The sequence below is a fragment of the Cyclopterus lumpus genome, chromosome 14 (assembly GCF_009769545.1).
Source record: "Cyclopterus lumpus isolate fCycLum1 chromosome 14, fCycLum1.pri, whole genome shotgun sequence".
Taxonomy (NCBI): Eukaryota; Metazoa; Chordata; class Actinopteri; order Perciformes; family Cyclopteridae; genus Cyclopterus; species Cyclopterus lumpus.
This window is the reverse complement of record NC_046979.1, coordinates 3933188-3945784: the sequence shown is the minus strand read 5'-3', so window position 1 is coordinate 3945784 and position 12597 is coordinate 3933188. Positions and strand designations below refer to the sequence as shown.

At 42.0% G+C, this 12597-nt stretch overlaps 1 protein-coding gene across 1 annotated transcript in view; it reads right to left on the bottom strand.

Annotated features, from left to right (window-relative positions):
• doc2b (double C2-like domains, beta) overlaps positions 1-12597 on the bottom strand; it is a 98976-nt gene that overhangs the window by 7080 nt on the left and 79299 nt on the right. The window contains exons 5-6 of the mRNA XM_034550689.1: positions 10739-10865; positions 1574-1731 (exon numbers count right to left, since the gene is read on the bottom strand). Of these exons, the coding sequence (XP_034406580.1) occupies positions 1574-1731; positions 10739-10865 (285 nt within the window). The remainder of the gene's footprint in view (positions 1-1573; positions 1732-10738; positions 10866-12597) is intronic.

Genomic DNA, 12597 nt, shown 5'->3' with positions numbered 1-12597 from the left:
TGTTGTTGATGAGAATATTGTGAGGAGAACCTAATTGTCGTCACGTAATGGCACCGCCGACCCCCGAGGCGAAACCAGCAGAGAGTGGAAGTCGGGATGCAAAAAACAATGCCACCAATGCTCCGATGTTTTTTGAAACGGTAATTCGCTCCAAATCGCTGCAGTTTTGCATTAAAATGCATTTGCTCAGCGGCTGTGTAATGCAACCGAACATTAAAATACATGTTTACCTTTAAGCTTGATGAAAGTAATCGACTGAAGAGCCATTGAAGAGGATTGTGCTCCCCTGCCGACTAACAGATGCCTGCATCCTGCTTTCATACTACACATTGCATTTAAAGAATAGTACCGACACGATAGAACAAAACCATTTGCTGTTCAGCGAGAGAGGAGAGAACTCGTGCAGCCCCCCCCCCCCCCCCCGTCTATCTGACAGAGTATACATTTCCTTTATTCCCTCACATGAGCTCGTCAGTAAATCCATTATCTAGCCCCGCGTGTCCTTCAAGCTTCGGGGAGAATTTCTTAACCTCAAACTGTTGGAAAATTGTTGCCCCCTCCCCCCCTCCGATACGAGCCGCGCTTTTGTTCCTGAGGTGTGCGGCGCAGCGGCAGAGTCGGAAATTAATTGCACTTTCATTTTCTCGGCCAGATGAAAGACTTTGGAAATGTTCAGGTGCGATAAATAGGACTCCTCTAGATTGCAGCCCTGCAGATGGCCTCTTGTGCTGCGTTGCGTGTCTTTCATGCAGCTGATAATCACAGGTAGCCCACCTCTTTTCCTACTAAAACATCAGCACTGCTAGATAATCCACTTCAGCTCTCCTGCAGCGCTTGTATGAGCACTAAAAACAGCAGTACTATGACAAGCAATGGGCGTAAACAATCTGCACTGTTGTGTGTGTGTGTATCATGTATTGTGCTTCCTCTGAATGTACAAATGCTTGTTCCATAGTGCATACATTAAGATTTTAGGGCTTTGCCAGTTATCCTGAGAACTAAAAAGACAATTTGCTACGAAGTATGGTATCAATATTCATGAAGCCCGTCAGGCCGATTCTTGATGGTATTCGTGACCTCTTGACTTTTTCCTCGAGTGCAAACAAAAGGCCAGATTTTGTCCTCGAGCAACAGTTTCGGGAAATGAAAATAAATCCATGAAATGGTTTGTGGACGGTGCAAAAAGGCAACATTACTTTGAGTAGACTGCAAACTTTAATCTTTTAATGAGCGGTCAACTATCAAATTAACTATTTATTTATTTATCAAATTATAGTAATTATTTCAGAGAAATTCTCTGATTCTTAAAGGTGATCTTCCTGATTTCTTTACTCCTCTGTAACAGTAAATTGAATATCTCTTGAGTTTAGGAGTATTTTGTAGCCACCCTAACTTGGAGAGTACAATCTTATTACGGACAGAAATGATGGCGGAACTATGAAATTAAGTTTTAAATAAACCGGCTTCACATTTATATCAGAATGTGGTATGAAAGCCAAACCACCTGATGCTTTTACAGATTTGACTGGTTTCTGTTTATCGGCGTGTTGCTAACACGTGTCCGCATACTGACGTTTTGACATAGGGGTCGGAGAAGCCGTTGGCGTCCATGGCGGCGAGGTGAGCGCAGCGTATGATGCCCACGACCAGGCAAGACTTCTGGGTGTTGTACTTGAGAGAAATCATGATGCGTCCTCGTTCCTCCAGGGACTTGTCTTCCGTCTTGTTGACCTGCAGTGGTGAAAAAATGACAACGTTTTAGTTTACCACATTTATACGACCTGGTGGCTGCCATGGTGAGCATTTTGCGGAAGTAAGTCTTCAGCAGGCTTCTTGACAGGTGCGTGCCTTGAAAAATCAGCCATATACTGATTGGCTGATTGATGTAACCTCCGTTGTAGATGATGAGTTAATGGCCTCATCAAAATTAATTTGACATGTTCTTTAGAGACGAGACAAACACCCGGGGGCCTTTCAACGAGAGGATCGAACCGTTCACGTCGATTGGACATTAAAGGTGATTTCTATAAGTAATTTCATGTTGTTCGAGTTGGCGACGTGGAATAACGAGCGCCGCTCATTACAAGTGAGGTAATGTGAAGCCGGGAAGATTTAAGATTAGGTGGGTGTGTCATGCCGACACAGGACTAGGACCCAGGAGACCAGTGTTTTTGTCCCGTGTGATGATGTCACGTAACTTACGTACTTAAGCAATTTTAAACCAACAACCTTTTCCTAAACCAAGTAGTGTTGTTGCATAAAACTAACTATGTAATAATACATAAGGCTAGCACTAATCCCCCCCTCCCCTTATTTACACTGTTTCATCTCGATAGGGAATTACATGAACCTGCTGTTATTTAAAAAATGTCGCCCGATTAACTTATTTGGTTCGTTGAAGGATTGAAAGGCTCATTTAGAGATTTAGATATTCAAGTCTCGCAGGTCTTGCATCCTTAAAACTATCTTATCAGACAATTATCAGTACAATTAGTCAGTTTTTCCCTCATGGTTAATACTTAGTCTATTTTCGTATACTTTTACTGATCCACAAAGAACTTCAGGCTGCCGAGAGACAAAAAATACTTTTTTTTCGTGGCCCCTAAAGAGCTATTTAAGCTTGGTTCTTTTTCACTGCTATGCCCGATGACTTTGAAACGCAATTTAACAGCAAAAGTCCCCCAATTGCTGATTGTGTGAATATGCATTGGGCATTATTTCTTTTTACCACATATACAGTATAAGAGCATTCATATCAGCGGAGGAAATGCACAGAGACTTAACGACGTAACGCTTATCAATGGCTACTTGAAAGTGCACGGACGAGTGGAAATGTGGGAAATGGGACTGCGAGTTATTTCAAATTGGTTTGTCCCATTTAAAATTGATATGCATTAGTTTTTTACCCGTCCCACTCTTCAGCGAGGGACTAAGGACCAATGGTGTCACATGCTGTCCAGACTGGGAAGCCCCTTGAGGCAACTTTGTGATTTTGGGAAATATAAATTAAATTGACTTGACGACAAATTACTTCACACCCCGGAGCTACGCAATACAGTTAAACCCGAGAGACATATAGTTCCAATATTTTGTATCTTGACATGACTTCAAATAAATATAAAAAGGTATTGTTAGGAGACCCAAAAATTAACTTTCATGAAAGACAAATAAATACAGCCGGTGTGTCAGCGTGAATAAAAACAGCAGTCAACTAAATAAAGGTTGCGGCATGAGCTCTTATTCTGAAAACACACTGTGAATAGGTTGACGTCGACGAAAACACGGACAACTCCCAGACCCGACAACGTTGTGGTAGCGGCCTGTCAATCACTTTGTAGCCCCGCCCTAAAGAATACTCTGCTTTATGGTCTGTTTCACTCTAAATGGACAATAATTTACTAAATGAACATCACGCTGTATTGAAGAAGACTTGAAACTAGAGATTGAGACCAAAAACTCATGTTTACAATGTTTACTGAGGGAATAAATCAAGAGAAGTAGAGTCATTTATATAGACTTCTATACAACCAGAGGAGTCGCCCCCTGGTGGTCAGGAGAGAGAATGCAGCTTTAACACATGAAGCATAGACTTCTATACAACCAGAGGAGTCGCCCCCTGGTGGTCAGGAGAGAGAATGTAGCTTTAACACATGAAGCATAGACTTCTATACAACCAGAGGAGTCGCCCCCTGGTGGTCAGTAGAGAGAATGCAGCTTTAACACATGAAGCATAGGCTTCTATACAACCAGAGGAGTCGCCCCCTGGTGGTCAGTAGAGAGAATGCAGCTTTAACACATGAAGCATAGGCTTCTATACAACCAGAGGAGTCGCTTTAAGACACCCAAACAGATGGAACGGACCCAAATCCCGATAGTTTGTCAGTGTGAGTAGAGCCCATTTGTTACAGTATCCTAAGCTTCTGAATGTTATTCAAGGAGATATCTCTGACTGCCAATTCTCTGCATGTCCATGTACGTCCATGTGTTGCAAGCAGATACACAGCGGGGAAAGGGAAACAGTTAGCCAATGTGTTGCTTTCATATATTATAAGAAACGGATACCGGATCCTGAGATGGTGCCCTTTCGTTTTGAAGGAAAAACGCTCACTAAACTAACAATCCAAAACCCTGTCTTGCTTTATGCTTTGCTTCATTTTTTTTAAAAGCCTGCTCGTAGTGATGAACCCAATAGTGACTTTCAGCTTATTGTTTAGCCGTCGAGCTGCAAATTGACTATTTCGCTACACTCTCACTGCTCTTTTGTTGTCGTCTAAAAAGAAATATTGCAGATTTAAAGAATACAAAAATTGTTTTGTATCAACATTTACAGCCTTGTCATGGTTTTTAAAGTCTGGAAAAAGTTAAAAAAAAAATCTCCAAGCAGTGGTCTTTGTTCCCATCCGCTGTTGGGCTCACACATTCACCGACTAAACACCGACGGCCGTAACATTCAGAAATGGCTTAAGAATAATAAAAACGAAGAAGAAAAACAGACTTCTGTCTTGAAGACAGCGTTTGACCGTCGGTCCATCAGTGTCCACAGCGGAGCACTCATCAGATATCACAGGGGGAACCGACATGAATCACAGATGACTTTTACAAGACGTCTCGCTTATCCATTTCATCCGGCGTGCCGACGTGTTACTGTCAAATCCATTCGAGTCCCGTCTCCGTCCTTCTGCTGTTTATCCGTGTTCGGGACCATCGCACGCCGTCGCCTCTGCCTCTCTTGTCGCCCGTTTAACAAGACGTGCCGCGGGGGGGAAAGTGTGTGGCCGACGGGAATACGAGATGAGAGTGTCTCGAGAGACGGAAAGCGAGGGAAGAGGCGCAAACCTCGGGGCTGCCCGGATGGTAACAAGGTCGGCACACCTGACAGGCGTTGACTTCTTCCCCCCCCCCCCCCCCCCCCCCCCCCCCCCGCTCGGTGTCTTCTTTTCTATTTCACACTTCTTTCCCTTCTCCCTCTCTGACAAATTACTTTTAAAATGCTATATTTATAAACTTGTGGATGTATATTGAAATGACAAACTCAGTTGACGACCACAACAAACTACAATCAGACACTCAATGACAACAAAGACAAAGGAATGACCACAAAACACCTGCAATTAAACACAAACTGATAACAAAGAAACAAGTTTAACTACAGAGACACAAAATGACCACAAATAAAAGATAAACTACAAATAGATGCAAAACAGAAACACAAAACAACTACAAAGAGACACAAAATGACTACAAAAACAATCACACTGGGAAACAAAGCAACAACAAGACAAAGCTAAACAACGATGAAGACATGTATGTCTGGATCCTATGGCGAATTGGGGCCCATTGTCTCATAATTGGCTTATGTGTGTTTTCTTCTGTGAGCTTCCTCTTCCCATCAATCTGCTCAAACATTAAATCTACTTACACAAACAAACACACTGCTGTACAGTAGTGTTTGCTTTACATCTCCCAGCTAATTGTACCGTTGCCTGGAGGGAAAACTCAATTAAGATCGGCTGGAGGATGTCCATTAATTTTATTCAACGCACAGTATAACCGGACACCTCCGACGTGACTGTCTGAACATCATTCTAAAGGAAGGCAGTGAAATATATACATCTCGCTCTCTCTTTCTCTCTCTCTCTCTTTCTTTCTCTCTCTCTCCGCCTGCTTCTTTGTATTCTGTAACTCACATGCTGCAGCAACCCAACAGAATACTATTCCAAGTGTTCCAGGTATTACTCAGCCCCTTAGGGGTTACCAGGGAAACTGCAAACAGGATGAAAAAAAAAGATCAGGTGACATCCCAGGATGAAGGGGACTTTTTATTTTGACTGAGCCAGGAATCAATAGCAATGTCTTAACATACAGATTGAGCTGGAAACCCTTAATTAACTGCCACAAGTGGCAAACGTCTGCCTATCTCCTGAGCTGCTTAGAGGAGCACAGGTCTCTCCATGCTTAGAGGAGCACAGGTCTCTCCATGCTTAGAGGAGCACAGGTCTCTTCATGCTTAGAGGAGCACAGGTCTCTTCATGCTTAGAGGAGCACAGGTCTCTCCATGCTTAGAGGAGCACAGGTCTCTTCATGCTTAGAGGAGCACAGGTCTCTTCATACTTAGAGGAGCACAGGTCTCTTCATACTTAGAGGAGCACAGGTCTCTTCATACTTAGAGGAGCACAGGTCTCTTCATGCTTAGAGGAGCACAGGTCTCTTCATACTTAGAGGAGCACAGGTCTCTTCATACTTAGAGGAGCACAGGTCTCTTCATGCTTAGAGGAGCACAGGTCTCTCCATGCTTAGAGGAGCACAGGTCTCTTCATGCTTAGAGGAGCAGCATTTTAGGCTGTGTTCCGATACTGGTAACGGTTTTTGGAACAACTCGAACACTAATTGGGCAAATGAACATCACTGGTTTACATGCACTGTAACGAGACAAAGCAAGAATTAAACCTGCAGGTTGAGGTTCAAATGTGTGTCCATGTCTTACAAGTTAAGCCTATCGTTGTCCAGCTGAGCTGAAGGAATGGAGAAATGTACTGCGCAGACACACCGATCCAAGATTCATTGCCAGATTAGGCCGCTGGCTGCTACGCAGTTCGGGCCCTCTACGGTCTACTCGTGCCAACGCTGAGGCCAGATCCAATGTTGAGGCTGGCGGACTCATCCTCCAGATAGAAACGGGTGAATGGGCACAGCTGCCCAGCTACCTTGAGATTACCTGAAACATACAAACAGCTCCCCCCGTCTTCTATGTGAGCGCCGTTCATCGTTTTGCGATGGAGGCGCTATCCTATAATGGTCCTTTGCTCATTCATGGGAAAAACGTTAGCAGCACTCACTATAAATTCCCAGGGTTCACGTAGAAGATGCATTCATTTACAATGGTTTTTGGTAAAAGGTTTTTCTTTTCTGCATTTCTTTAACAAGCTCACAAGAGCTGGAACCATTAAGACCCTTTTTCCTCCAAAATCAGAGCTGCTTAAACCCACCTGTCCCCCCTCCCAATACAGGGAATCTCTATTGGGAGCGGGGGGAGGTGGTTAGTTAGATGGTCTCAGCTGCGCGTCATCCTGCGTAACGGTCACTTCTCACCTGGCTGGCTGCTGCATGAAGATTACGCATGGCCCTATCTCAGTCAAAGATTGGTCGATTTCAGTAAATGACACCTCTTTGGAAACCAATAGAATTGAGTTTTTTCAGACCAAAACAAGATTGACAGCAACGTGAGCCAATAAGATACATATAGGCGTCATTTGTGAAACCTTGGAATCTGATACGCCGAAAGTAGCTTTCTTTCCCCGGTCAGAACGGCACTCTTGTGACCTACTCATATTTGAGTAGGTCACAGGATATCTGAAGAACACTTATCAGTGTAGTTTTTCCGGAGAAAATGCTTTTTCTTCATCTAAACTTCAAAAGGTAAGCAGAATTTGCGCACCGTAAAGTGACGATTTGTGTCGCTGTGTTCTTTTGCTTGTATCTCGGTGGGGGTTGGGTGTAGAGGATTTTTAACACTATGACTGGAATCTGTGTGGACTCCTCTTGCTTTTTGGTCGCTAGCCTTTTCTGCTACGACGTAGCTACGGGTCGCGCTAGGCCCGGAAAACTGGACGGTGAGCTGATTTAAGGCATATTATGAATATGATACTTGAGTTCTTATTTTTTTACTATTGTGTGAGTTGTGTTTGGAGCATTTGAAAACGGCTTACTAATTATCGTAGCTTACGTTTTGATGTGAAACATCATGATATTATTTTATTATCTTTTTGGTTTTACCTGAACCCCAGAGTCCCCTAACTTGCCCCCTTATATGGGGCCGTGGACCGAATAAAAGTCCTAAGCAGGCCAAATATTACCTCGAGGGCTTTTATTTGTGAAAGGTGAAAGAGAAATAAAGTGTGCCGTCTTGGTTCTGTGTGAAAGTATTCCTGACAAAAAAAAATATATTTACATGCGAATTCGACGAGCGTCACGAAAAGCATCGCGACAGAAAAGAGGCGGAGATTAGGACGTCGCTGCCGGGGGGGGGGGAGTCATTGGTCCTGAGACAAAAGCCGATTGTAACCTTCTCCCCACTGAAGACGGGAAGACAGATGTTCGCACGGGTGTTTGTTTGTTTTTTTCCGTACCAGTGGGAAAGAGGCTTAAGACGGGCACCGCTCGCTGCAAGAGATGATTAAATTGCCGGCGCTCTATTCTCCTTCGGCGCCGCATCCAGAACATCCTGCGTTGAGACCGAACTCCTTATCTGCTCCTTCAAGGGCGAGCGGAGCAGAAATTATCTTTTCTTTCTCTCTCTCTCTCTCTCTTTAACCAGCATCATGTCATGGCTTCACTTTGCCTCGAAGCATTTCTGTGTGAAAATGGACACACTGTGCTTTACACTCTCCCCGTTGCCAAGGTGAGAGACGTTTGACAGGGCGGCGCAAAATAGCGGAAAATAAAAAACAGCTATGGAGTTTCGACTCCAAACATCGTGCTCTAAAAGCTGCAGGTCGTGACTGTCCGAGCTACCGGATCCAGGCTCATGCTTCCTGAGAGGAAGTGCTCTCTCTCGCTCTTTATCTATCTATCTATCTATCTATCTATCTATCTATCTATCTATCTATCTATCTATCTATCTATCTATCTATCTATCTATCTACCTACCTATCAATCTACCTACCTACCTAACCTACCTACCTACCTACCTACCTACCTATCTATCTACCTATCAATCTACCTACCTACCTACCTAACCTACCTACCTACCTACCTATCTACCTACCTATCTATCTATCTATCTATCTACCTATCTATCTACCTATCTATCTATCTATCTACCTATCTATCTACCTACCTACCTACCTACCTACCTACCTACCTACCTACATACCTATCTATCTATCTATCTATCTATCTATCTACCTATCTATCTACCTATCTATCTATCTATCTATCTATCTATCTATCTACCTATCTACCTATCTATCTACCTACCTATCTATCTACCTACCTACCTATCTATCTATCTATCTATCTATCTATCTATCTACCTATCTATCTACCTATCTATCTATCTATCTATCTATCTATCTATCTATCTATCTATCTATCTATCTATCTATCTATCTATCTATCTATCTAATGTTAACATTTAGTCCAGGTGACGGTAACATGTGGCGGAGGCTGTACCCGTTAGTGAGATATCAGCTATTGTAAATGGCCTTCTGTCATCATCTTAATTATACCACAAAAGGTGTGGCGAGACGCATTATAAACAGTCAATAATCTGGATTTTTAACACCACCGCTGTGTTTTCTCGGCACTATTACATTTAAAATATCGTCCGTTTGGAAGTATAACATGCACTCGCATTAAATAAACCTCGACACAAAATCATAGGCGTAGAGTGGTGAATACGTATGGTTTCATACGAGCATATTTTTTTTGTATTTTCGGATGCTATTTCACACTCCCACATGGACAACAAAGCATACGAGAGGAGCAACAAGAAGTGCTCTGTAATTTCTTCTTTTTTTTTCTCTCACCATAAACTGTGTAGGCAATTTTGAAAAAGGGTGTTCAATCACAGTTCAATGATACTCCACTCCACTCCCATGTCCTTATAAAACATAATCCACTCCCGCACCCCACACTCATGGGCTCAAAACCCAAAAGGAAAGTCTTACGTGCGCCGTTGTTTGTGTTCTTCTTGCACTTACCGGCACGTAATTGTTGACACGCACGTCATTGTGGGCCAGATTTAAGCTTTTTATGTGCAGAGCTATATACTCTTTTTTTTGGGGGGGGGGGGGGGGATATTGTTCTAACTGTAAAACAAGAGATAATTGCACATATTATTATTATTATCTCTATTTCGTTGTTTTCTGGGTTTTTCAATTATATTTTCCGATCGCATGTGAACAGCGTTAATTAAAAAGTGACTTATCAATGCCAACGGTCCAGCATGATTTCTGTATTTTCTCTACAGAAAAATTGGTTGTTTTTCATCATTATAATAACTTGTATATTGCCCTTTTTGAATTATAATACCCTGAAGAAAATGTTTCTGGGGTATTTAACCAAAATCCCCCCCTCCTACGGTGCAGTAAGCGACTAATATATCGATAAAGAAACGGACGCAAAACCCATACATTTTAAATGTCTGAAAGGCGCTCCTTCTATATAATTTATTCATATTTCCCTTTTCATTTTTTGCACATTGTGATTTCCTTGTTTGATATTCAGTATGCAGTTAATTTGGTTTATCCCCTTATGCCTCAAGTCATCTGATATTGTTTATGACTATGCAAAGGCAGCCAGAGGAGATATTGTATTAGCTGTATTATTAAGAGATATTAACATAAGTATGTAAGGCATAATGGATTATTGTAGTATATATATATATATATATGGTAGTACAGCATGTGCACTGGAGTGTACGATATATTATAGTATACAATGAAGAACAGTATGGTATAACGAAGCATTGTATAATGTAGTGAGACATGTACTGGCATACAGTATGTACTGGATAGTAAAATGTGGAGTAGTATATGTTAAAGTGTACACAGGCGTAGTATATTGTATATATTACACTAGAATAAGACTATAGAATATGTGTGAGAGATCATTTAAAGCTGATTTTATGTATAATGTCTCAACACTGTTCCCGTGTATTAGAGTGTTTCAAGTATTTTGCTTTAAAAACGCCGACGTCTTAAAAAGCACAGGTGTCCGTGTGGCGCTTTGGACTCACAGGTAATTGTTTCTCCAGGCAGTTGTTGAAGTTTTTGATTTGGTTGGGCTTCAGCTTCTTCAGCGGGATCCGCGTTTCCCCGATGAACTCGTTGTGTCGGAATTTGTCCTCGTCGCACACGGAGATCCTGAGAGGAAGCAGAGCGGGTAGGAGGATGAGAATGAAGCATGGGGGGGGGGGGGGGGGGGGGGGGGGGGGGGGGGGGGGTTATTAACCCATAAAACCAGTCATTCTCTATTTAGAGCCTTAAAGATCAGAGGTGGCGTCAAGCAAACACAGGACTTTCACCCCGGAGACCTCTGTTAAGGTAACCAAAAAGTCAACGCTGACTTGTTTACCATATATTATTTACCTTTTTTATCATATAACTTGCGTACTTATTTGAACTCATGTTTGTTTGTTTGTTACACTTGTTTTCAGCGCGTGAGGAAAAGTGTATTCTTCAATCGACTGCGTCGTTAAAAAAAAAGAAGATAATAACAAATAATATATTATTAGCGCCGTAGCTTGTAGGTGGATGCTGTGTGATTGGAATCACAATGTGACGCAATAAATAAAAAAAATAACGCATCTGCCACAGAGCAATGGGACAGGTGGTGCTGAATTCAAATCAGAAACAAAAAAAAGAAGAAGAGATGAATAGTGTGGTGGCTTTTCTCAGAGTATTGATCCTGGAGAAATGGTTTTAATGGAGGCGCCGTTACGCGAGTGGATTGTTGTAGATCTCTTTTGTGGTGCATGTTGTTCCTGCTCTGCAACACTACATAACCATTGCATATCTGCAAAGCATTGGTACGTGTCCGTTAATATTATTCTTCCCCCAAAAGCTGTGAGAATTTTAAGAAATGAGTAATATGAGAATGAATAACGACATTTATTAAATAATAAAATGGTCCAATCAAATTTTAAATTACGTGATTTGATTGAGTGCTTGAGCATCCTTCGGCCATTTATCCAATAAATCTGCTTTTTATTCTTTTTTCTTCTTGGTTGCCGCGTCCAAAAAGTAAAAAATGTAAAGAAAAAAAAATATTATAGAAGACGACGTGTTCATTTCCAAGCAACAACTAAATATTAGTATGGGGGTTTAGCCATGTGCATAAGAAGCCATAGCCCAGAAAAGTGCACGTTAAAAGTCGTCGTTAAGGGCAAAAGCAAAACTTTATCGACAATCCCATCGAATCAAGATAGAAATCCTCCTGTCATTGGGATGTATTCTGTACTCAACCAAAAATGATTACGCATTTGATGACATAACCTCCTTCTACTACCGTGTTAACACTTTGGTAAAAAAAAAGAAAAGAAAAGCAGCACAGAGAGGTAACACTTCCATTGCGTAACGGCGTCATGTTTATCATGAGAAGCAGACGTTTCTGATGCAGTTTTTCTTTTCTTTCTTTTTTGTTGTTGTTGTTGTGAAATACAAATAACCAACAAAAAACGGGAAGTTATCTCTCCCCCCCCCCCCCCCCCCCCCCCCCCCCGAAAAGCAACATGCTGTTTGAAGATTACACGAACAAAAGGATTTCCCCGACCCTTAAACTGATCTGGGGTGGGGGGTGGGTATCGCACGGTCAGCATCGCCCCGGCAACCAGACACTCGTAAATTGTAGTTAAGAAGAAGAAGTAGAAGAAGAATACACAGGATGAATAAGTCATTTTCAACATCCTGAAGAGGATTGTCTGAAGCCTCTAAAAACAAATCTAAACGCATAAATATACCGAGGCATGGAAAAGCATATTTTATATTTATATTTTATTTTATAATTCCTTTTTTAAATATCCTTCCTTTTTTTTCCTGTCTTTTCTTCCCCTTCCTTCCTCTAATCCCCTCCATCGCTTCCTTTCTTTCTTTGCGT